The sequence below is a fragment of the Pholis gunnellus genome (genome assembly GCF_910591455.1).
Source record: "Pholis gunnellus genome assembly, chromosome: 3".
In the NCBI taxonomy this organism is placed as follows: domain Eukaryota; kingdom Metazoa; phylum Chordata; class Actinopteri; order Perciformes; family Pholidae; genus Pholis; species Pholis gunnellus.
Window position 1 is genome coordinate 22371915 of NC_136529.1, and position 22217 is coordinate 22394131.

The 22217-nt window shown below is 45.8% G+C and overlaps 1 protein-coding gene across 1 annotated transcript in view; it reads left to right on the forward strand.

Moving 5' to 3' along the window:
* LOC306715993 (nuclear receptor coactivator 3-like) overlaps positions 1-22217 on the forward strand; it is a 28957-nt gene that overhangs the window by 1249 nt on the left and 5491 nt on the right. Inside the window, exons 2-12 of the mRNA XM_079186510.1 lie at positions 15892-15996; positions 16213-16373; positions 17637-17737; positions 17957-18131; positions 18257-18448; positions 18637-18723; positions 19067-19210; positions 20033-20180; positions 20288-20865; positions 20972-21948; positions 22040-22163. Coding sequence (XP_079042636.1) covers positions 15911-15996; positions 16213-16373; positions 17637-17737; positions 17957-18131; positions 18257-18448; positions 18637-18723; positions 19067-19210; positions 20033-20180; positions 20288-20865; positions 20972-21948; positions 22040-22163 — 2773 coding nt within the window. The 5' untranslated portion in view covers positions 15892-15910. The remainder of the gene's footprint in view (positions 1-15891; positions 15997-16212; positions 16374-17636; positions 17738-17956; positions 18132-18256; positions 18449-18636; positions 18724-19066; positions 19211-20032; positions 20181-20287; positions 20866-20971; positions 21949-22039; positions 22164-22217) is intronic.

Genomic DNA, 22217 nt, shown 5'->3' on the forward strand with positions numbered 1-22217 from the left:
GGATGTGTTTCGGTGCAGGGGGAGGACGATCGCTCACAGGGTTCAGGTAGAGTCCAGGTTTGCGTTCACTCAGTTTTTGTGAGGCGGTATAAGAGAAGATCCTTGGAGAGCGTGCACATGTGGAGGCAGACAATGAGGAGAGGTGGGTTAGTCATTCCTGTGAAACTGTTGAGGTCTAGGTGTGCTGTCTCTCTCTGTCTCTGTCTCTCTCTCATCGCCCGGGGCCATCCCTGCCAATACTTGCAGGCTATTAACAGCTCAATGCACATTTGAGAGTTTCTGAAGTCATTGAGGTGTATTTGTCACGTTACTATACACGGTCTGGCTGCCCGCTGAATGATGAACGTGCCTGCCTCTTATGATTTCATGCAGGCCACTCATTAGATAAGCGGCACTATCTGAACAATGTGGGGATGCAAATGGGAAAAAGAACAAGGGAGAGCGATGCTTCCGTCAGAAGAGCTAACTTGTCTTTTATTTTGAGGGGCCGATGGAATGCCATTACTCAAAGCCCACCGATGTGGTATTTTTTTCTTTTTTGCGAGTGGTAAGAACGACCACTGTGGGAACCTGTCCAATGAACTGCTTCTGCTCATATTCTCAAATGGAGCCCCCTTGTCCCCCCCCCCCCACATTCTCTGTCCCTTTTATCTCCCACTTTCTTTCTCCCTCACACAGGGTGTCAGGCTGCGTTAACAATGAATCAATCTTTGGGGGGATTCTTTGACTGCAGATGGGGTGAAGAAGTGACCGGGGATGCATGGCTTTCGCTCTTTGTCTGTCAGCCCCCGAGCTCTCAATAATTCATTAACTTATCACTTTTTCTCATGGGACTGGGAGAAGTCTCTCTCTGGTGGCAGATTCTGTGGTTATGTCGGATTCCCTGATTTGATCATTCTATGAGCGTACGTTTAGTGCCACTGCTGATATTTAGTTATTACTCCATAGAGGTTGACTTTTGACGTCGTTAGCATCCTGTCAACAATGCAAACGTGTAAAAGAAAATATTTAGTTTGAGAGATGGTGTCCAAAGATTCTTAGGAAGCTAATACATCTGGGGATCGGGCATGTCAGAAAATACATCTGTGTAGAAATATTTGGATGTGTTCAGTGACATCTGTAGCTCCCTGAGTCTGGTAATGTTTGGACTTTGTTCATTATGACTCTGCGTACAGTTTTTCCTTGTTGAGTGCCGTCTCCAGCCGGTTGTATTTGTAGTGTAGCGTTCAAACTGGATTCCTGAAGTCTGTACGCTCAATTAGAAGCGTACATGCTTCTCAATGAAGTTCTCACGAATTTGGATCTGTGTTTTTTTTTTTTTATAATTAAAATCTTGGGTAAATGTCGCTGCTATGTGGTTGCATTGAGTTCTAAATACTGGGTGGTGTCATCAAAAAAAGGAGGAAAAATAAGCGAAGCGCTTGCCTCTTAATAACTGTCTCTAATCTGTCTTTGTCAAGCTGCATTTTTGCGTCGCCGACGTCTGAATACACGGCATTCTTTGAGTGTTTCGTCAGGTCCGGGTGCCTAAAGAGGCAGGGAGACCGAGATAAAATGTTTCGTTTCGAGTAACTTGCCCGTCGGTCATGTGACGGGCCCGTGTGTTCAGTTTAAGATGAACGGCTGTGCGGGTGAGCGGTGTCTTGATGACACACGGCGCTGAAAGCAAAGCCTGATTGTTTCCCCTTTAATTGAAATATGACTCTGTAGTACAGGTAGTGTAAGCTTAGTCGAGTTGCTGCCTCTGACGGATAACTTGTCATTTAGGGAGAGAGTAGATCTTTACATTTTCCAGTAAATTTCTTCTTTAATGTCGATGGGATTGACCTGTTTCCAGGTGAAGTTAAGGTATTCATCATTTGTACGGGATTACACTCGACTCCAGGAGGCTGTTTTTACAACCGAGGTTTGAGAAAGTTTCCTGTGGTCAGCTCGGGCTGTGTTAAACATCCTGTTCAGCCCCCCCCCCCCCCCCCCCGCCTGTCTCAAGGTCACTCCCGCGGTGACGGCGATCCGTCTTTGTGTTTTGTCAAAAGTGAACAGCCCCGTCGCCGGCGTGGCACTTCTCAACCCGGTAGGCTCTGCCTACCTCTGCGTGGAGCTAAATATAGAAAAACGCTGCTCAACAAGACAGTCGTGTTTCCACTGCTAAAATATTTACAGCTACTTCGCCCAGACGAGTGAGAGTGACGATATGAGAGGAGAGCTCCCGAAAACCAGATTGTTGTTCACTGGTCGGAGGAAGCCAGACAGTTTGCATTCTGACTCCATTTGAAGTCCCGTCTCATTCATCCCCCCCCCCCCCCCCCCCCCCATCCCCCACCCTCCGGTCGCCTCTTCTTCAACTCTGAGGTAATACCCGAGTGTTGGGCTTAGCTGAGCCATATGGGAGCCATGCACACTCCTGAAAAGCCAAACGGGCAGCCTGAAGCAATCATTGCACCCAATTCCAGTTTATAACCAGTGAGGATTTGGAACAGTTCACTCTCTGCAGTCCTCGTTGATTGGACGAAGGCAAGAGTTTATTAGGGAAGGGGGGTGCCAAGAGCTTTTGTCCCCCCCCCCCCCAACCTACCCCCTCCTTGCCCTTCCTCTTTAACTTCAACTCCCCCTTTAACTTTCGCTCCCCCCTCCAGTTGAAGAATGCTCGTAAAAGGGGTTCACCTGAACGAGCCAGTGGGAGGGTATGGCTCCCTGGCCTAGTTTTGTTACCATTGTAAAATGTTAGCAAGACCTTGTTTGTGTTTTTTTTTTTTTAGGGCCCCCTTTTAGAAAAAAAAAGAAAAAATGCTTTAAGGGGGGAGAGACAAGGGTGAAAAAAAGTTTGGTTTGTGAGATAACTGCTACCAGATGCTGTCTCTGTCTGTTATTCAGCGTAAAGAGAAGGAGAAAGAGAGGCTGTGTGAGGAGGGGAAGAGAAAGGACACAAACTTCTCAACTTGTTACATGGACACTCCATCTTCTCCCTGTCTACAGCTGTGTACACTCTTCCTCCATTATATACACACAAATTAAAAAAGGGTGTGTTAGCACGGGCAAAGTTGTTACTTTGCAACCAAAACAAAAAGGGGCTTTTGAGAAATAGAACAATGTTAGATGCTGGGTTGTGTTTATCCCTTTTGTTTACGTCGCGTTCCTCTTCCTCTCTGTGCATCTCCGAGATGAACCGGTTCCACGTTGGATGTCTGTGGCAGTGGGGTGTGGTTTCTTGGTCCGTGTGGATTGAGAGGCAGCTGTGGCTGGCACAGCGCCGCAGTTTGCAAGCTGCAGGAGGGTGTGTGTGTGTGTGTGTGTGTGTGTGTGTGTGTTAACGTATGTGCGCTGCGTGGCGCTCACCTGCAATTTTAAAAAGCTCCTTTTCATTAAAAGAAATGACCACAAATAGCAGCGAGCGTGCAGACGTTCACTCACAGCAATCCGATTTTTCCACTTGCGATTTAGACTTTTTTGTATTTTTTTATTGCGGCCTTAAGTTCAGTGAGAAGTCAAGTTGTGAACGACAGACCTCCCCCCGCCCCCCCCGTCGTGAAAAGGCTCCAGACTCACTACAGCCTTTCAACACTGGCAACGCATGTGTCAGATAATTTATTACTATCCCGTTTCTTTCCACAACATTTCTTTCTTAATTGGACTGATTTTTTTCTCGCTCTGGGATAAAGAGGAAAATGTTCCTCTCACCATTGCTGCTCTGCTGACGTCACCCGTGTGTGTGTGTGTGTGTGTGTGTGTGTGTGTGTGTGTGTGTGTGTGTGTGTGTGTGTGTGTGTGTGTGTGTGTGTGTGTGTGTGTGTGTGTGTGTGTGCTGCTTGTCATTAAGGCAATCAAAAGGTTGCCTCCTGACATTGCCACATCACATAAAGCTTTGCACCGTTGCAGTATTTTCTGTACCAAAAAACACTCACGAAAGTTGCCCATTACCAGTCCGAACCATTTTGCTGTGCGGAGGTGGCTCTACTTTTTGGCAAAAGATCAGCATGTTTCCATTGGGCTGGTTTCTCTGGGTGCTCATGTTTGCTCATCTAATTGCTGCACTGGAACGAGTGATTCCATACGACTGCGGTGTGACTAAATAGGAGATGTATAGAAGTACAGCACCACCGACTGATACCACACGGTTCAACGAGGCCCCCCCTTAAAATTGGATGAAACATAATTTTGAGCAATTTATGAGTTTGGTTTTCACAGTCATGGGACGCAAATACAGTCCAGTGAAATGAAGTCAACCCACCTGGTTTTGTAAGCTTTAAATAATAAAACCACATTGACAAGATGTCTTACTCATACTTCAATAGGCATAAAGTGCAAAACTGAAAATATGAACTTAAATAAGATCCGATGCACGTTTCAAAGTTCAATTGGATTTACGGTGTTTCGATGTTGTGTTGTTGGTACTAGTTGTGCTAGTTGTACTAGTACTAGCAGTGCAGCCTGCATACTGTCTCACCTGGTTCCACATGTAAGCCACATAAAGCTTCCACACCAGTACACACCAGTGAAAAGTCCGTCGTTATGGTGAACTTCACACATGAGTTATAAAATACAGGATACCATATTTTCCCCTCGTCCTGCAGATATGATTGTTTGAATATTTTTTTTTATCTAATGTGTTCAGTGTAGTGAAATGATGTATATGCAGCTGCTCTAGGGAGAGTGTGTTCAAGCTTCCCACAGCAATGCTACAAACAGCATGTGCCAACACGTTACCATTAAGCTTTTAGACCCGAGTTCTTCTTGTGACTGAGAGATAACTGGGCTGCACGATTAGTCCTGTCAGAATTGTGCTCATGATTTATTTTTTTTGCCTCCACAATTAAACTTTTATCTGGCACAGCATTGATGCTTTCTGTTAAAACCATGTTCAGGTTCAATTTAACAAACATAATCATCATATCAAACATATCATAAATCATTTCATTTTTACTCCTCAACACAGCAGTAACATACCGTGAGCTGCACTACAGTGCTGCACAGTAATGCAGTGTTATCAAAGCCCCTCAAGGCTTTAAGCAAAAACCAATAGAAACAGAAGACTGACTTTAACGCCCAAGAACAGCGAGGAAGGAGTTTCCCCGTGGGAATGGGTATTGTCAATGACACTTTTCATAACTAATATTTAATGGTACTGCTACTCCTCAATAATTCAGTAGAAAGGGGACATGTTCTGAAAGTAGTTTTCTAAATTTTTTTATTTTCACTTCTGTGGGAAACAGTAAACGTTGTTGCTGCTAAACTACAAATAAACGTAAACTTGAGGCTATAGAAGAGCTAGCAAGAATTCCAGCAACTGGAGCCATTTAGCTCTGCGACTGTGTGAGGTGCCAACGTCAGTTTGACAAAACTCTTAACTAAAACTAATAAAATGGTTGGCCTACGAACGAGCATGGGGTCGTTTTTTGATTCAAGGCACCGTACATGCCCCTCCATGAAGACATCCCAAAATGAGCAGTAGACGGCAGTTTGTTTTCTTTTGGTTTGACAGTTTGAAAAGCATTTCATTTGGAGCAGCGTGTGGGGCTGCAACAACATTGACCCTGAACTTTTTTAGATTTTAGATTTTTTTTTTTTGTGGCTGAAAAACTAAGAAAGAGGTTTTGAAGCAAAGACCGGCGCGTGTCGGCTCGGTCAGCGTGAGTACAGTACGAGGGACTTGATTAGCAGTGCTGGCTTAATCACTCAGCAGATGGGTCGGAGTGCAGCGTCACCAGGACGAAAACAAACCCACAGTTAGATTATAGCTCAGCGTGTGTGTGTCTGTGTGTGTGTGTGAGAGAGTACACGTGTGCGTCTGTGTCCAGTCAGAACTGAGCAACTCTGATTTGATTCCTAAACAGATTCCTGTTTGTTTTTTACACAAGCCCAGCAGTGCTCCTCGCTTTTTGGGTAGTAGTCAACTAAACGGTCTCCACTTTGTGCAAAATGATCCTCATGATTGTCAGATTTTAAGGTAAATTCTGTAATTCATCTTTTTTAAAATTTTGATTGCACCGTGATTAGCTGTTTGCCAAAACAGGAGATAAAAGAAAGCAAGTACTGGTAGTTTTCTAGCAAGGCATGGCTGTGAGGATTACACCCCCCCCCCCCCCCCCCCCCCCAGTTCCGCTGCTCCTGCTCTCTGGAATCTTTTTCACCTAGGCTCTGTCAACACATGAAACTGGCCGGTTGAAAGAAAGGAAAAGGGGTAGTAAAGGGAGAAGTTGAGGGAGAGGTGGGGGGGGGGGTGCAGTTGTGAAACTGGCGTCAGACCGTCTTTTGAGTGGAATTCTTTGCTGGGGTCAGAGTTCAGGCGCCGCAGCGTGGAGCTGTGATTGGCTGAGGAAAGGTGAAATGAAAACCACAGTAAACTTTTGACCCCGGCGCAGGAGCTGTGCGGGAACGCCCAGCCACAGCTCTGGCGTGGTGGAACAGAGCCCGCTCTCTTCCTGTGTTTACTCCACCAATCCAACAGGGACGGAGGGGGAGGAGAGGGAGGAGAGGGGGGGAGGAATAGGGGGAGGGAGCACAGAGGGAGGAGAGAAAGGCATGCAAGAGTGGAGGGAGGAAGGGAAGAGAGAAAATGGTCAGAGCCTGACTGTGATCTGAAAATGAATATCTGCCTTTTGTTTCACAGCTGAAACTACAACACGCACTGCTTCTGAGAAGCAAAGGTGACACCAAGCACAGTCTTTTAAAGAAAATACTGCCTATAAGTAATTACAATGGTGGAGAAATCTTCACACAGAATTATGCGAGGCTACATGAGATTTCTCCTCACTCTGCATCTCCATCCGTTGCTAGTGAAGATATATGTGTGTGTGTGTGTGTGTGTGTGTGTGTGTGTGTGTGTGTTATCAGACCGGGCAGTATGGCGGCTGATCAGGCCCCGGCGCTCTGGCTCTCCAGATAAAAGGCTGTGTTGCCATTGATTAATGAACTCATTTCCATAATATTAGCCTTCATATGGTCGCTGCCGCCTGCGTCTTGTTCGGTCGCCGCGGTCTCTCTCTGGATATTGCCGCGTCCTTGTTCTTATCGCCACACTTTTTACTCACACACATGTCGAGTTACTAGAAAAATGAAGAGGTTGTTTGAGATTTGGCTGGTTGGATCTGTGCCCGTGTGGCCCTTTTTCTGTTCTTTGTACGTATTAATGATGGATAGTTGTAGGAGATGCATGTGTGACTGACACACACACACACACACACACACACACACACACACACACACACACACACACACAGTGGAATCTGCCATCTCTTTGTTTCCACCTTCATTTATTTTCCCTGGTTTTTCTACACGATGCAGTTTGTGTGAGAAGAAATGTGGAGATGCACACACAGATCTGTGTGTGTGTGTGTGTGTGTGTGCGCACGCTGGGCATGGGTGGGGGATGTTTTTTTTTTCTAGGGAAAAAGCAATCCTATGAAGGCAGTTTCTCTCTGCTTTGAACTATTTTCTCTCCCTCACTACATTCATCAAAAGGCATCTTGTACACTACAAGTTTGAGAAAAAGCCACAAAGTCAAATATAACTGTTTTGTGTTTTCATACATCGAACGTGGTTTTCTCTTTTATGAGAAAATGTCTTATTAGATTTAGTTTTTCAGTCGGGAGAAAACGAGTCGCAGAGAGGCGACGCAGCATTTAATTGATTGATAATGAACCCCACATTTATTTTTTATCTGCAGAAGGTCGTGTGTGACTTGGAGTATTTTTAACTTTTTAATTGTATAGAACACAGAAGACCACGTTTATGTGTTCGTCACACATTTTAGGCTTTGATTGGTCCATCAAAATGAGCCTTAAAGGCTTCTTTCTGATTCTTCACAAACTCCAGTAAGCTTGTGTGAGCGAGAGTTTCAGTCTGTTCCCCCCCCCCACACACTCACACACACACACACACACACACACACACACACACACACACACACACACACACACACACACACACACACACACACATACCGTCCTCTCACATTTGCGTCACTGCCATGGGTTTTGAAAGGTGTCCTTTATCCCACTGTGAACCGCTTCTTGTGGAACTTGTTTCGGCTTTTCATTTGAAAAACTCATCCAAGTGAGTGAATATGGTCAGAAATGAAATGAATTTGGATTTGTTTTATTATTATTTTTTGCAACGCGGACATGGAAGAATGGATCATCACATCCATAAAGATATTCGTAGGAATAAAGACACTAAAACATCTTATTCTACCAACAGACGCACTGCAGACAAACGTGTTTTCAGCCTGCTGTTTTAACCGTGCTTCCTGGAATTTCACAGCTGCCTCAGCACCCAAATACAGCTTCACTTTTCTTTAAGAATCCACACTTATACGTACACATATGCTTAACATGTGTCCTCCCCGTCCCCGTCCCTAAGTCACATTGTGTGGCGACACTCCATATCATGCCATTAAACCCTCTGGCTCCAGTTTAGTCCCAGTGGCCCATGTTTGATTAAAATCATGTGTAATGTTGGCAGGAAAACAGCAAAACAATATTCACTAAACGAGGATGCATTTGACTCGATGAAAATGATTGCCTCTGGAAGTTATCTTCCCTCAAAATGAAGGGAAAATCCCCAAAATGTCAAGATGATGGATTGCTGCTGAACAAAGTGAAATGTGGTTCTAAATGATGTGAAGCGAGAGCAGTAATGTCGCCCATGGTTCCCTTGTTTTTTTTTCCTGCGATCTCGCGGGGTCAAATAAATAGAAAATATTGGTTCCAACATGGAGTTCACAGCATTGAAAGGTCACAAGTGTCAGACGCTAGCTTATCCTCTCATTTCAAATCATTTTTAAATCTGATTCATCGTGAGAAGAACTAATTAAGGATCTTAAAAAGTGCCAAAAGGGGACACAATTTTAATTGCCTTTTTCAAATGTTCCTGACATTACTTCCTCTCGGCATTCTGACCTTTTTTCTTTTAAAACCATTTAAATGATATTCACTTTTTCAAGGTGTGATGCTTTCATTCACTCAGACTGATGGAAATCCGTTCTGGGAGCACCTCTTTTTATTGCTTGTAATGACAATTTGATTTCAACCAGAGTAGATTCCTTCTCCTTTATTCATCGCTGAGGGCCAGAGGAGCAGAGTACTTTTGGTACATGCCTATCGGTCGTATATCTCTCCATTAGGCATTAAGACATGAAGAAAGACCATTTATTAATTGCCCCTTGCTTAACCCCTCCCCTGAATATTTATTGTCCAATCTTTTTTTTATTTGAATGTCTCTCCGAGAGTGCAAAGGTTCAAGGAACAGATGTAGGCATAACATCACAGGAGGCCCCTCACACATTATGCCACGTCCTCAAAGTCCATCACGAAAACATGATGGATTTAGCTGCACAGGACTAATTAGTGTCGTTAACGAGCTTCACAAGGTGCTCCTCGTTAACTCCTCGTTAACTGTGGACAGTATTTTAGCGCTACATTTCAACAGGTGGTTCGTGATAGACGACGCGTTCTTCGGCCTGTTACACGTCAAACCGGTTTTAAAGGCAACCCTTCGTCCTATGACGTGGACAGAGAGCTTAACTGTAGCTCACATCGCAACAGTCAGATTCCTATACTTAAGGATTCGCCGAAAACTTTTTTTTAGTTTTGCTAAAACACCGAAAGAAAGTGTGAAGAGCTGATGAGATGCATTACTATGTAAGTACTCAGAGATTTACTACAAAAGGTTTTGCTCTGGAAGGGAGGGGCTTTCACTTGTGTGATCCAAATATACAGTATCATATATCAAAACTATAGTACACAATCATTTTAATTTGTACTATTTTGTCATTATTACATAATGTTATTCATGCCCGTAGTCCGAGTGGGCCCAGATCTCAAGTCTAAAGGCTCTGCATTCGGATTCATCAGAAACATGGCTTCTCTGTTCCACAGGATTCGGTCTCGAACAAAAACACTGAGCCTCGAGTTTGTGTGAGCTCCAGTTGCATTTAACCCGGTAGCTGCTTTGCTTGTATGCTCAGCAGCAGGAGGAGGAGAAGTTCTTTGAAGCGAAACAGGAAGTCATTCTGCCCTCTTGTTTCTTTTTTACTCTTGATGTCCCGAACTCTAGTGGACACCTTTTGTTGCTTTATTACCCTGTATGTGTGTGTGTTTACAGGGAAGTAATGGTGCTAAATGCTTCTAGTAGCTCATGTCAGTCATGATCTTAAAAAGACAGAAGCTCAATATTTGTAGCTGTCTTTCCACATCGCACACGCACAGTTATAATAAAGACAGTTTGGGGGTTTTGGGTGTGTTTTTCGGGGGTCTGTAATTGTGTGTATCTTTGTGTTGGGTGGGCCTCTGTTTATTGTTGGGCCTGCCACTCATTGTCTCAGGGAGCTCAGATTGCAGGCTTTATTTCAGGCAGGGCAGGAATGTCCTCGTCACTATTCTGGTCCTGAATGACTGCCGCTGCTGCCATGCTGGCCTTTTAGCCTGTGCAGCGAAATAACGCACTTTTAATAATACTAACTGAAGTGCTTTGATACAACAGAGTGCAAAAAAATGCAGTGTCGTTCAGTACCACCTTTAAGTAATCTCATTAGCATCGTATCTGTAAGAGAAGAGGCCTTTTTGTTTTAGAGATCTACGGTGTTTGGCTCGCTTTCTTATTCCTCGAAGGCACATGGGGGGGGGGGGGGGGGAGAGACGACGACGACTTGCTCATGTGTTCCCTCATGTAGTCCGATTTATATCTTTCCGACAGTCCTTGAACACATCATGTGTGACCAACGCTTCCATCAGAAAAGGCAACCAAAACTAGGCTTACAATTGTGATAATTCCTCAAAAACATTTTATCCTACATGTGTCATATAAAATTTCCCCCCAATTAAACCAAATACTTGAACCAGATCCTGTAAAAAACATAAAACTCTGCGTTCCTTGGCCACGAGACCAACAGTCACATGACTGAACTGCAGGCTACTGAACGCAGAGCTTTGAGGAGAGGTTGTAAATAGAGGTTGTAAAGATGTAAATAGTTCTATATATATATATATATATATATATATATATATATATATATATATATATATATATATAGCACGTGGAGCCCCCCCCCCCCAACAGTGATAACACTCGTGGCAATTTGAAATCATTTTGGATATATAAATTCCATTGTTTGCCAATTTTTGTAAGATACATCATCAAAGAAATTCAACTTGGTTTTCTATTTGTTATGATTTTTGACATTGTAACTGAGTTATACCACACAAAAGACGTGTTTGAGTTCTCTACCTCCAGCTATGGTTGGGCTGTTTCCATAGAGGTGGAGAGGACTTATCTATTGCAGTAAAGAATCAAGGCCACAGAGAGGCGAAACTGCTCGGGGTTCAGAGGGTTAAATACTTGTTTTAATTATAACACACAATCGGTGGTGTTCGCCGTGTTGGCGGATATTGTTAATGAAAATATGAGAAAGCAGTCAAAGGGCTTTGTAGTAGAAGAGATTGTGTAGATAGACAAGATCATTTCGATCTGTTAAATTAGCAATTTCACATACAAGTTATATATATTTCATATATTTCAATACAAGTAGTAAACAAGTGTAGTTGAGGATCCGTTTCAATGTGCCACCAGTATCTACATTTTTCTAATGGATCCCCAGCACTATTTATGTCGGTGCGCTGTGTCTCCTCTCTTCTCCCCTCCCCCTCCCTGTTCTCCCTGCCTCCTCCCCCTCTTTATTCTACTCAGTCTGCCCTGACTCCTCCCCCCCCTCCTCCTCCTCCTGCTGCGGCCATATTCATACCAGTGCTTATATCCTCTGGTTTGAATTACATTTCTCTACCAGAAGTCACTCATGCATGCACAGTGTGTAGTAGTGTGTACTCTTGACAGACAAACTCTGGGGATCAACAAAGTCGAACACTAATAGTGGACACGGATGAGAGTTGAGGATACAACAAAACAATAAGATTCTCAGAATTATTCATGCGTCGCTCTTTATCACTCTAGTTTCTGTGAATTGTTTGTTTTATTGTTCGGAAGAGTCGATTTAGAATTATTAAAGTGTGTTTAGTCAGCTGACAGAAAGGCAACGCTTTTCTCTCTTTCTCTGCGTTAAATTATTCAGCTGCAGCATTAGCTCAGTAGCAGCCCTGCCTTTAGGACTGATGTGATCAGTGGTCTGTGGTGGAGGATCACACACACACACACACACACACACAAACACACACTCCCTCTGTGTGGGCATAGTAGGTTGCATGCTTGCAACTGCTAGCTGTGTGTGGCTGTGACGACTGTGTGAGTTGTGACTATTAAGACTAAACCTGATTGGAGGCATCATGATAGGATTCTATGTTTTAGGGAGTTGAAACATTTATAAAGTATATATATATTTATTTTTTTCTTTACAGTTTTAAATCTGTAATTATTGTTTAATATGTCCCTAGAGAACAGTTATGCTTTTCAGTGAATCTTAGAGTCACATGCTGTTCTGTATTATGAGGAATTTGTTTGTGATTATTAGATTTCATGAAGAAAAGGACATCTGCTTATCTGTGGCGGTAGGATGATGGTGCTAAAGGTCACTGGTTTTGGGGGCAGTTTGTTCCCAAACACTGAAGGTCAGGCCCTCCCAGTTTTGTGTTTCGTGACTCTTATTTATTTGAATTTTATTTACAAGTACAGTTTAAAACATAAATGTGCTGCACTGTTCCAGATTAAACCTTTTTACGCTAATTTGCATCTTTAGTCCCTCGACACGTCAAACCAAATGAAAGCAACGACAAAAAAAAAGAACACACAAGAGACACGTTAGACAAAAAAGGATCCCTTGACATGAAAATAATGCCAGAAAAAGTTACAAACTCAATTTTTTGGGTATAACATTGTAACTTCTATTTTGAAATGCAAAGACTTTACACAGACGTGAGCTCAAGAGGGATTCCTCGCTGTTGCTCTGATGAAAGCTGATCCAACTGCTGTGATGAGAAGACACCAAACCCCAGAGGGCCTTCTTCACTGTGATTATGAATAGGAATACACTAAAGTATGGAAGGTTATGGAGGCTTTGACAGAACAGGTTACTAACACAAGAAACATGTTTTTCTAAGTTATTTGGGTCTATAAGCACTGTATATTAAAATAAAATGTGGGAAAGAAGGTGACATGGCTTCTTTGTTCCCTTAAATAATGACACAGCAACAATTATGTGAGGAAAGCTATTTCACCAAGCAGAGTTTAAATTTAATTCAAATTTTTGGGACCTTTTTATGAGGATGTTAGTAAGCTAACACCGTGTCAGGTGTGAATAGGAACCAGGACGTTTAGAACATGTAGGTATGGTGGATGAGTGGCCACATTTCCAGGAAAGGGAAGTGATGACGCAGTGGAGTGGGCTGAGAGGAGGACACAAACAGGATGCTATCTGCTGTGGCTTCCTGTGCATTTTTAGAAATCAGTTGTTGTTGTTTTTTTTCCCCCTTGAATTTCTGTGAAAGCAAAAAAGAGCTCATGCTATTTTCACAGGGAGCAGTGCCATTACAGAGTCATGTTGAGATGTCCAGACGTTCAGAAGACACCCCAGTTGATGGTCGTCTTGATTTTTATCCGTCTGTTTTTTAGGAGATGGTGAGACATTGAAGCGGCACTAGACCCTGAATGGAGCTTGTACTGGTCAAGCTGGGCGTGTGGGAGAAGTAAAAAAAAAAAAAAACACACGCCCCAAGTGGACAATCTGATCCAGAACCATTTTATTTTTGACTATGAGCTTCCTCACGTCGGCGGCCGCTGTTTGTGCAACACATCTCGTCTTGTCCCTGTAGCAAGTTTCACATTGTCAAACGCAGCTGATTCAGGTCAGTGGCATGCTGCCAGGCCTGTTGAGACTCAGCTGTGGTTTTGGTGGGCTGCTGCTCAATCTCTCACTCTGCTGTAGAAGTGCCGTGTGTGTGTGTGTGTGTGTGTGTGTGTGTGTGTGTGTGTGTGTGTGTGTGTGTGTGTGTGTGTGTGTGTGTGTGTGTGTGTGTGTGTGTGTGTGTGTGTGTGTGTGTGTGTGTGTGTGTGTGTGTGTGTGTGTGTGTGTGTGTGTGTGTTTAAGTTCTCGGATTTCAGTCGTGTCAAACTTTTAGAAAGTGCAAAATGTCAACGTGGTTGAACTAATGAGACGCACTGTAATGAACTTAAGAAGGCACAGTAAGTTGTGTCCGGCCTTTCCAATCCCATGAGAGTGTGGTTGTTTTGGTGAAGCTGTGTGTCGCAAAAAAGCCTCGGAAGTTTTCATCATTGTTTTCCCACGACCAAAGTAGAAACCGTGCTATGCATTGCCTGTTCTCAGAAAAAGGCCCCCAGAAACACCGCTTCAGGATGTGAGGCTGACTTGGGGCTGATGTCATCTTTCTCCACTGCTGCAGAGGTGAGCCGTAGGACAGAAACCACGAAGGAAGGAAGGAAGGAAGGAAGAGAAGGGAAAGGCAGTGAGAGTCACAGCCGGAGCAGGACAGGCAGATTTAGAGAGGGGTGCTGAAAGGTGGACAGACGAGAAGCATGCGATGCAGATTTATGGCGCAGAGTGTGTGTTTGTGTGTCTGAGACTCTGTGCTCCTCTTGTAGGATATAGTGGCGGTGGGCGACTGGGCTGCGTGTCCCAGCCTGCAGTCGTCGAGCACAAGTTGCATAATGGCTCCCATCCGTTCTATAGCTTTCCACTGTGGAATGAGCTCACTCGTGTGTGTGTGTTTTAGAAGCGTTTTGTGTGTGCGTGCAGCAGAGTCGAGGATAGAGTCGTAGCAACAATCTGGTTGTGCAGCCCCACGCTACAACTCTGTGAGTGTGTGTGTGTGCGTCTGTTTCTGGGTGGGAATAGGAAAGAGCAGTGACCTTAGAGGCTGGCTTCAGAGGTTTCCTCCAACGTGAACTCTTGAGAGGGTCAGACACGGGGCAATGCCAGAGCAAGAAAACAAGGGCAGGGTCCACAGCCCGGTGCTGCTACACCCAGGGAGGGGAGGGAGAGAAGGGAGGGGTTGTCTTAGGATGGTATGGGGAGGGGGGGGGTGGCGGCAGTTAAAAGCTATTGAAAGAAAGAACGGATGTAGCCGAGTATGGAGAATGCGGAAGAGGGATCATTTTTACTTGTCCCTGAAATGCAATGTGGAGCCTCGCCTGGATTGTCTCCGGGCTCCACAAGCCCGAGCAGTGTGTGTATTTTTTTTTTCTTCTCCCACAGTGCTGTCCCAAGCTGTTAGACAAAGAGGCAGGCTGGTGGATATGTGCCTTGCTGGGACAGTAGCTACACACAGACACACACACAGACACACAGACAGACTGTGTTGTGGCATGCCTGTACATGCAAGCGTACTGTAAACGGTTTGTAAGCACGCGGTGTGTACGTGTGCTGCTGCTGCTGCTGCCGCTTGCAGAGTGATGTCGTTCTAGCGGGCAGGCTGGCTGAACGCAGGATGACCCATCTCCCCCGAGGCTCCAAATCACTACATCATCATCAGTCGCTCCTCGCAGTGGAACAGATGAGATTTCACTCCCATCAAGCACTAAGCAGGAACCAGGGCTGCTTTACTAACTGGATGGTCTACCCTCATAAATCTGTGTGAATCCACAATCTACTCTTTCCCTTGAAGAATCCCTTCACTTATAACCTCAATAGCTCTGGGATGTTGTTGATTAATTTTTTTCTCCCTTTCCATAAGTTGACACTAAGCTTTTAAGGTTTGCCTGAATTTGACGTCATTTCAGTGTGAACTTTGCAAAGCATTGACAGCTGAGGGCGATTTCCTATCCACAACTTCATCCTTTGAATAGATTGCACCACACACATATGAGCATATAAAACCACTCTCTCGGTTCATTCCCTCTGATCATGTTGCACCGCCTGTATGCATGTGTATATATATATGTGTGTGTGTGTGTGTTTACATGTATATGTGATGTGCAGCTTTGTGCTTTCAGGTGCTGATATGCGCTGAAGATGAGTGGCGTAGGAGACAACTTGTTGGAGCCGCTGTGCGCCGACCGCAAGCGTAAACTGTCCACTTGCGACACACCGGGCTTAGGGTGAGTGCAGTGGCTTCAGTTAAGCATCGATCATACAACATTCCACTTTGTCCACCGCTGTTTTTTGGTGTAAATGTCAGCAAGTGCATGCTACCTCCGGCAACCCAAACATGCCCCCCCCTCCCTGGTTCACACGTGTGTCTGCTGCTCGCAAAAATATCGGAGGCATCCGAGCCGTACGGCAACGTGTCTAAACCCCCCCCCCCCCCCCTGCAGGTGTGACAAGCGTCGGAGGGAACAGGAGAGCAAGTACATAGAGGAGCTGGCCGAGCTCATCTCTGCGAACCTCTCCAACATCGACAGCTTCAACGTCAAGCCGGACAAATGTGCCATCCTCAAGGAGACCGTGAGGCAGATCAGACAGATCAAAGAGCAAGGTACCACCAAAGTACACCCATACACTCACACATTATTATCATTTATCATATTGTTATTATTATTATTCAGATAGTATTTGTTTTTTTTCTCCCGTATTTGTTGTGGGGAGTAAACATTGAGTTAGACTGGATCTTGCGAAGCGCCCCTGCTGCAGGACAGATGATGCCGGTGATGAAGTGGAGTGTTTGGTTCACGGCCAGGCTGCTTCACACTGACAGCCCGTTTGGCTGTTTCGTATTGCTGGGGGTAAACGAACACCAGTAATTGAGACCAGTCCTTGGTGGTCGCGGCTCAAGGCTGTCAGTGACAGCGAGTATCTGTTAGTGCCAGACCGAGCTTCTCTCTGGGAGACAAATGACTCTGGTGACTCAGAAATCAGGCTTCTTATCGCTCCTACCCGTCGGTCCTTTTCCAATTGTTTTGCACAGTTGACATGATTGGATAAAAGAATATCTATTTTCTTCCAACTGTTTGAGCTCGCTTGAGAGTAGATCTTTGAGGTTAAGTGGGTAAGGAAGAGACAGGGTAATCATATTGGAATCTATCCAGAGGGTCACAGCTGGCTACTGCTGGCCCCGGTGTTATGCCGTGAGGTTGCCATAGTTACAGGAGGGGACTGATGGAGGGCCTCTGTTTTTCTTCTTCTTCTCTTTCCTGTCTGTTGTTCATTTAACACACCTTTTCCCTCCCTGTGTTTACGCATCTTTGCTCTTTGTCCCAGTGTCTCCTTTTTTTTTTATGTCAGTCCTTGCTTTACTCGGCTCTGCTTGCTCATACAGGGAAAAAATAAAATGAAATCCAGAGTCATATTATTTGTCGTCTTGCTCGGTGTCTCTCGCCACAGATGGTTCTGCTATATAGAGAGCTATCTAACAAAGCCCCAGACACATGCTGATTTTATAAATAGAAAGGCATGCTAGTCATTCATCCGTGACTCACGCTGCCACCTGCTGGCCTGGAACAAATGCATGTTATTTCCTGGTATTAAGGAAGCAGCTCCCACAGCTAACTGGACGTCATAGAGTGGTCGTCGTGAAAACGTGTATGATCAGGAAAAACACAATAAAACAACATCTTAACAGGTCGTGTGCACTTCTCAAAAGGAAAGGTCTTCTGAACAGCAGCTGTTCTACCCGAGTTACGCCATGGAAACTGTTTGCAATATGCAAAGTACCAAATATAACAAATCCAAAGACATAGAAAGCTGCTGTAAAATGACAATCCTCTTCATCAGGAGTGTGATGTGCTTCATCTGTCCTCAGGAAAGAGCTCTTGCAGTGATGACGATGTCCAGAAGGCGGACGTGTCTTCCACTGGTCAAGGGGTCATTGACAAGGACCATCTGGGACCGCTGCTCCTACAGGTCAGCTCAGGGAAAATCACTGTGGAGCAAAAAAACAACACTTATTAGCTGCCTTCCCATATGCTGGACCGGTGCTTCCCTGTCATTGATAGAAATGTCTCAGCTGGTTTATAGAAGGGCAAACATTAGTAGCCAAATATGGTAAATGTAGTGTTCTTATTTTTATTCATAAGTCTTCTTCCATTCATCTCTCCCTTGTTGTGGCCCCGCTGTCTTCAGGCCTTGGACGGCTTTCTGTTTGTGGTTAACCGAGAGGGCAACATCGTGTTTGTGTCGGACAACGTGACGCAGTACCTGCAGTACAAGCAGGAGGAGCTGATCAACACCAGCGTGTACAACATCATCCACGACGAGGACAGGGAGGAGTTCCACAAGAATCTACCCAAGTCTAATGGTGAGTGATGGATTTAAACATACATCTAAGATCACACATAGCTAGATGTACGCTCAAACACAGTCACTCTCTCACACACACATGCGTATGCCTATTCGAACCTGTTGCCTATTTCTCTTCATTAGCACCAAATGGGGCATCGTGGGGTGGAGAAGCACCCCGGCAGAAGAGCCACACCTTCAACTGTCGAATGCTGGTGAACTTTGTTCACGGTCAGAGTCATGGGTTGTCAGAAGAGAGGCCCGGGGGCCAGCGCTATGAGACCATGCAGTGTTTTGCCCTCACTCAACCCCGGGCCATGATTGAGGAGGGAGAAGGTAAACGTCAAGACGTTCTTGGCTTACACTTAGTGTGTGGCTGGCTATGCTTTCTACTGCATTTATTGGTCAATGTGTGCATAAATGTTGCTAATAATACTATACGCACCAGATTTTTTCCATGTCCGTTTTGTCCCCCCAGCGTAGTCCAATGAGGACTTAACATTGCGTTGTCTCTTTGCTTTTAGATTTGCAGTCATGTATGATCTGTGTGGCACGACGCATCATTGCAGTAGAGAGGACGGAGAGGTTTAGCACACGCCACGAACTGTCTGGTAAGTTTCCACTGTGCTATGACTAATAAATGCAACTACATTCCAATTCATGTATTCATTTTGTATACATGTGTCACTACTATTGGAAATGTTTTTGTTGGGGATTCTGTGTACTTCTGCCCTTTTGTTTTCTTTTTTTTTTTTAATCAACACTAAAATATAAATTCTCCACTCGTGCTCATTATGTGTGCTGATATGACAATGTGACCTTTCAAGCCATGTCACTTTAGATATTGAGCGATGTACACCATAGATTCTTAATTCCCTTAGGCATACACACTGCATCTAAAGTTCACTGGCCATTATCCTCTCTGTAATCCCAACGGTGCGTCTTCTGTTTCAGGTAAGCTGATTGAAATCGAGCAGCACACCTCTCTCAACACCACGATGCGTCCAGGCTGGGAGGACCTGGTGAGGCGCTGCATGCAGATGTTCCTCCATCGAAGCGAGGGACAACCGTGGTCCTACAAACGGCACTATCAAGATGGTATGTAATTCTTATTTACCTTCCCTTGTCACTACCACTCAGTCGCTACCACAAATGGTAGCTACATTAGCAGTTGTAGGCCACAGCAACTTTATTTCCGCATGGGCGTGAACGTTGGCGAAGGCATGAGCCATTATTAAAGGTATCTGGTGGGCAGGTTTGAGCATTGTCAAGAAGGCTACACAGACAAAAGTCTACAAGGAATGTACCAGAACACAAGTCACCTCGTTAAGACGTTTGGTATGTGGGACACGGCCCTTGCTAGATCATTAAGAGGCTCAAAGCATTAATGAGTCATCTCTAGTACAACAGCAAACGTTACCGGATTTGTAAGATGCATTGAATAACACCCTTGACTTTATGGGGTGGCAGGAAGAAAACACAATATTGTTAATCTCTCCACTTACTTTTCCATACTGTTGTAACTCCTGTGTGATGTACGAGTCTCTGTGGGTTGGAGTTTTGTTCCACAGTCTTTTTCTTCTTACTCCTCTAAAAGACAGCAGCCTCTGATCCACTTTACCGAACTGTAATTGCCGAGTTAATTCAGTCAGCTTCACATTAACAGCTTTCAGACGGTGATCACTGGAGGCTACATGGCAGTTTTATTTATTACCAACATTAGCGACTATAGGTTGAGCAACAGCTTGTACCGTGCCTATTCCCAGCACTCACAGTACAGAACAGCAAGCATTAACCAACTGTATCGAAATTCAGCTTAAGTCCCTGCCACAACCTGGGACAGCTGTTTATAAGCCTTTTCTTTTTCATGTTGCGCATGCTTTGTCCCGTGTTCTTAATTCTACTTTTTTTCTACTCTAGCTTTCCATACTGGCCATGCGGAGACCCCACTCTACCGTTTCTCACTCTGTGATGGTACTCCAGTCACCGCCCAGACCAGAAGCGACCTCTGCAGGAATCCCAGCACCAATGAACCGCACTCTTTCCTCTCCACACACTTGCTACAAAGGTGCAACTTTCAGGAATTACTTCTCCTAAATTGGGGTTGTATTGTGTTGTACGTGCTTAAACTTTGTTCTGTTTTCATTTTTTGTTATCTGCTGTATTCCCTTGTAGGGAGCTGAATAGTTATCGTGGAAACCAGGGTGGAGGCATAAGGCCTCAAAACATGGGTGTGAACAACCCCAACCAACCGATGAACATGGGCCCAGGAGGGGGCATGAACAGGGGCTACGGCATGGCTGAGCAGGGCAACGTGCCACAAAGAGGAGTGCCTCCGTACACGGCGGGCAACCGCATGAACCCCGTGAACCAGATGAATCCCATGCATCAGATGAATCAAATGAACTCCATGCATCAGGTGAACAACATGGGTCAAATGAATCAAATGAGTTCCATGCATCCAATGAGCTCTCCCATGAACCAAATGGCGCCCATGAATCAGATGGGCCACCATGGCATGCATCCGCAGCAGCAGCAGCAGCACCAGCAGCAGCACCAGCAGCAGCAGCAGCAGCAGCAGCAGCACCAACATCAGCAGATGGGTCAGTTCCATGGAGGTGGAGGGTACGGGATGGGAATGACCAGTCCCCCCCAGGCCAGTCCTGGTATTAATGGCCCCCCACACAACATCATGGGTTCACCCAGAGTCCGAGGAAGCCCCAAGATGGGTGCCAGCCCCTTCTCTCCCGGAGGTATGATCCAAACATTTCACAATCACAGCTTCCTGACTCTCACATTTTGTGACACTTGTGTTATTACATTGGATAGGTGACATGTATCTGGTTGTGTCTTCTGCAGGTATGAACTCTCCCATGAGCTCCAGTCACCCTGGTAACTCTGGAGGAGGGACCACCTTCTCCAGCAGCTCCTTGAATGCCCTCCAAGCCATTAGTGAGGGAGTGGGCAATCCGATGCCCTCCCCCCTCACCTCTCCTCCCCCTCACAAGCCTGACAGCTCCCCGAGCATCAACTCCACCAACCATGCAGCAGGGGGACCCTGCAAACCAAGCCTCCCAGCCTACTCCGACTCCAAGAGCCCGGGCAGCTCACTGGGAGCTGGAGGAGAGCAGCAGTCTCAGCAGAATCCACACACCCCCACCAGCGAGGGCCCTCCTGACAAGCCAGACAGCCAGGCCAGCAGAGAGGCGGGACCGACCGGGGGAGAATCCAACCGACGGGTCCCTGACACCAAGTGCCACAAGAAGCTTCTGCAGCTCCTCATCACCCCTACAGATGACCTGGTGCCGCCTAATCACACGCCAGGCTCCGGGCCCGGCTCCACGCCCGAGGCTAAAGACGGAACCGCCGGGGTCACCAGCCCCTCCTCCTCGACGGGAGTGTCCTCCTCTACGGGCGGGCAACCCGGCGCTGTGTCTTCCTCGGGCGCCGCAGGACATTTAACAAGCCAGTCACTGCAGGAGAAGCACAAGATCCTACACAAGCTTCTGCAGAACGGGAACACTCCCGACGAGGTGGCTCGCATCACAGCCGAGGCCACCGGGAAGAGCAGCCTGGAGTCGGGGGCACCGGAGCCGGGGCCTGCAGCCGCTGGAGGGGTCAGGGGATCCGAATCAAAGCAGGAGCAGCACAGCCCCAAGAAGGAGAAGCCCCACGCCCTCCTTCACTACCTCCTCAATAAGGACGACTCCAAGGAAAGTGGGGATGTCAAGCCAAAGCAGGAGGAGCTGGAGGGGAGAGGACCTCAGGGGTCAGGGGTCACCAGCTCTGACCCCCACTGCATGGATGGGAAGGTCAAGTTGGAGCCGACAGATGAGGTAAAGCGTTCGAATAAACGTTTGTTAGATGTAGTTGGAAATGCCCACTAGGACACTGTTGTCTGATCGTTGTTGTGTCTCGATGGTTCAGGCGGAAACCCTGGAGACCATTCTGGGTGTCCCGAGGAACAACCCTGGCTTCTACCCAGAACCAGACTCCAGAGCAGGGAAGGAAGCGGGAAACAAACAGGGAAACGTTCCCGACAGTTTGCATGGTAAGTCAGTCTATTTGAGTATCATGATCAAATCTCGCTCACTGTGGAAAAACA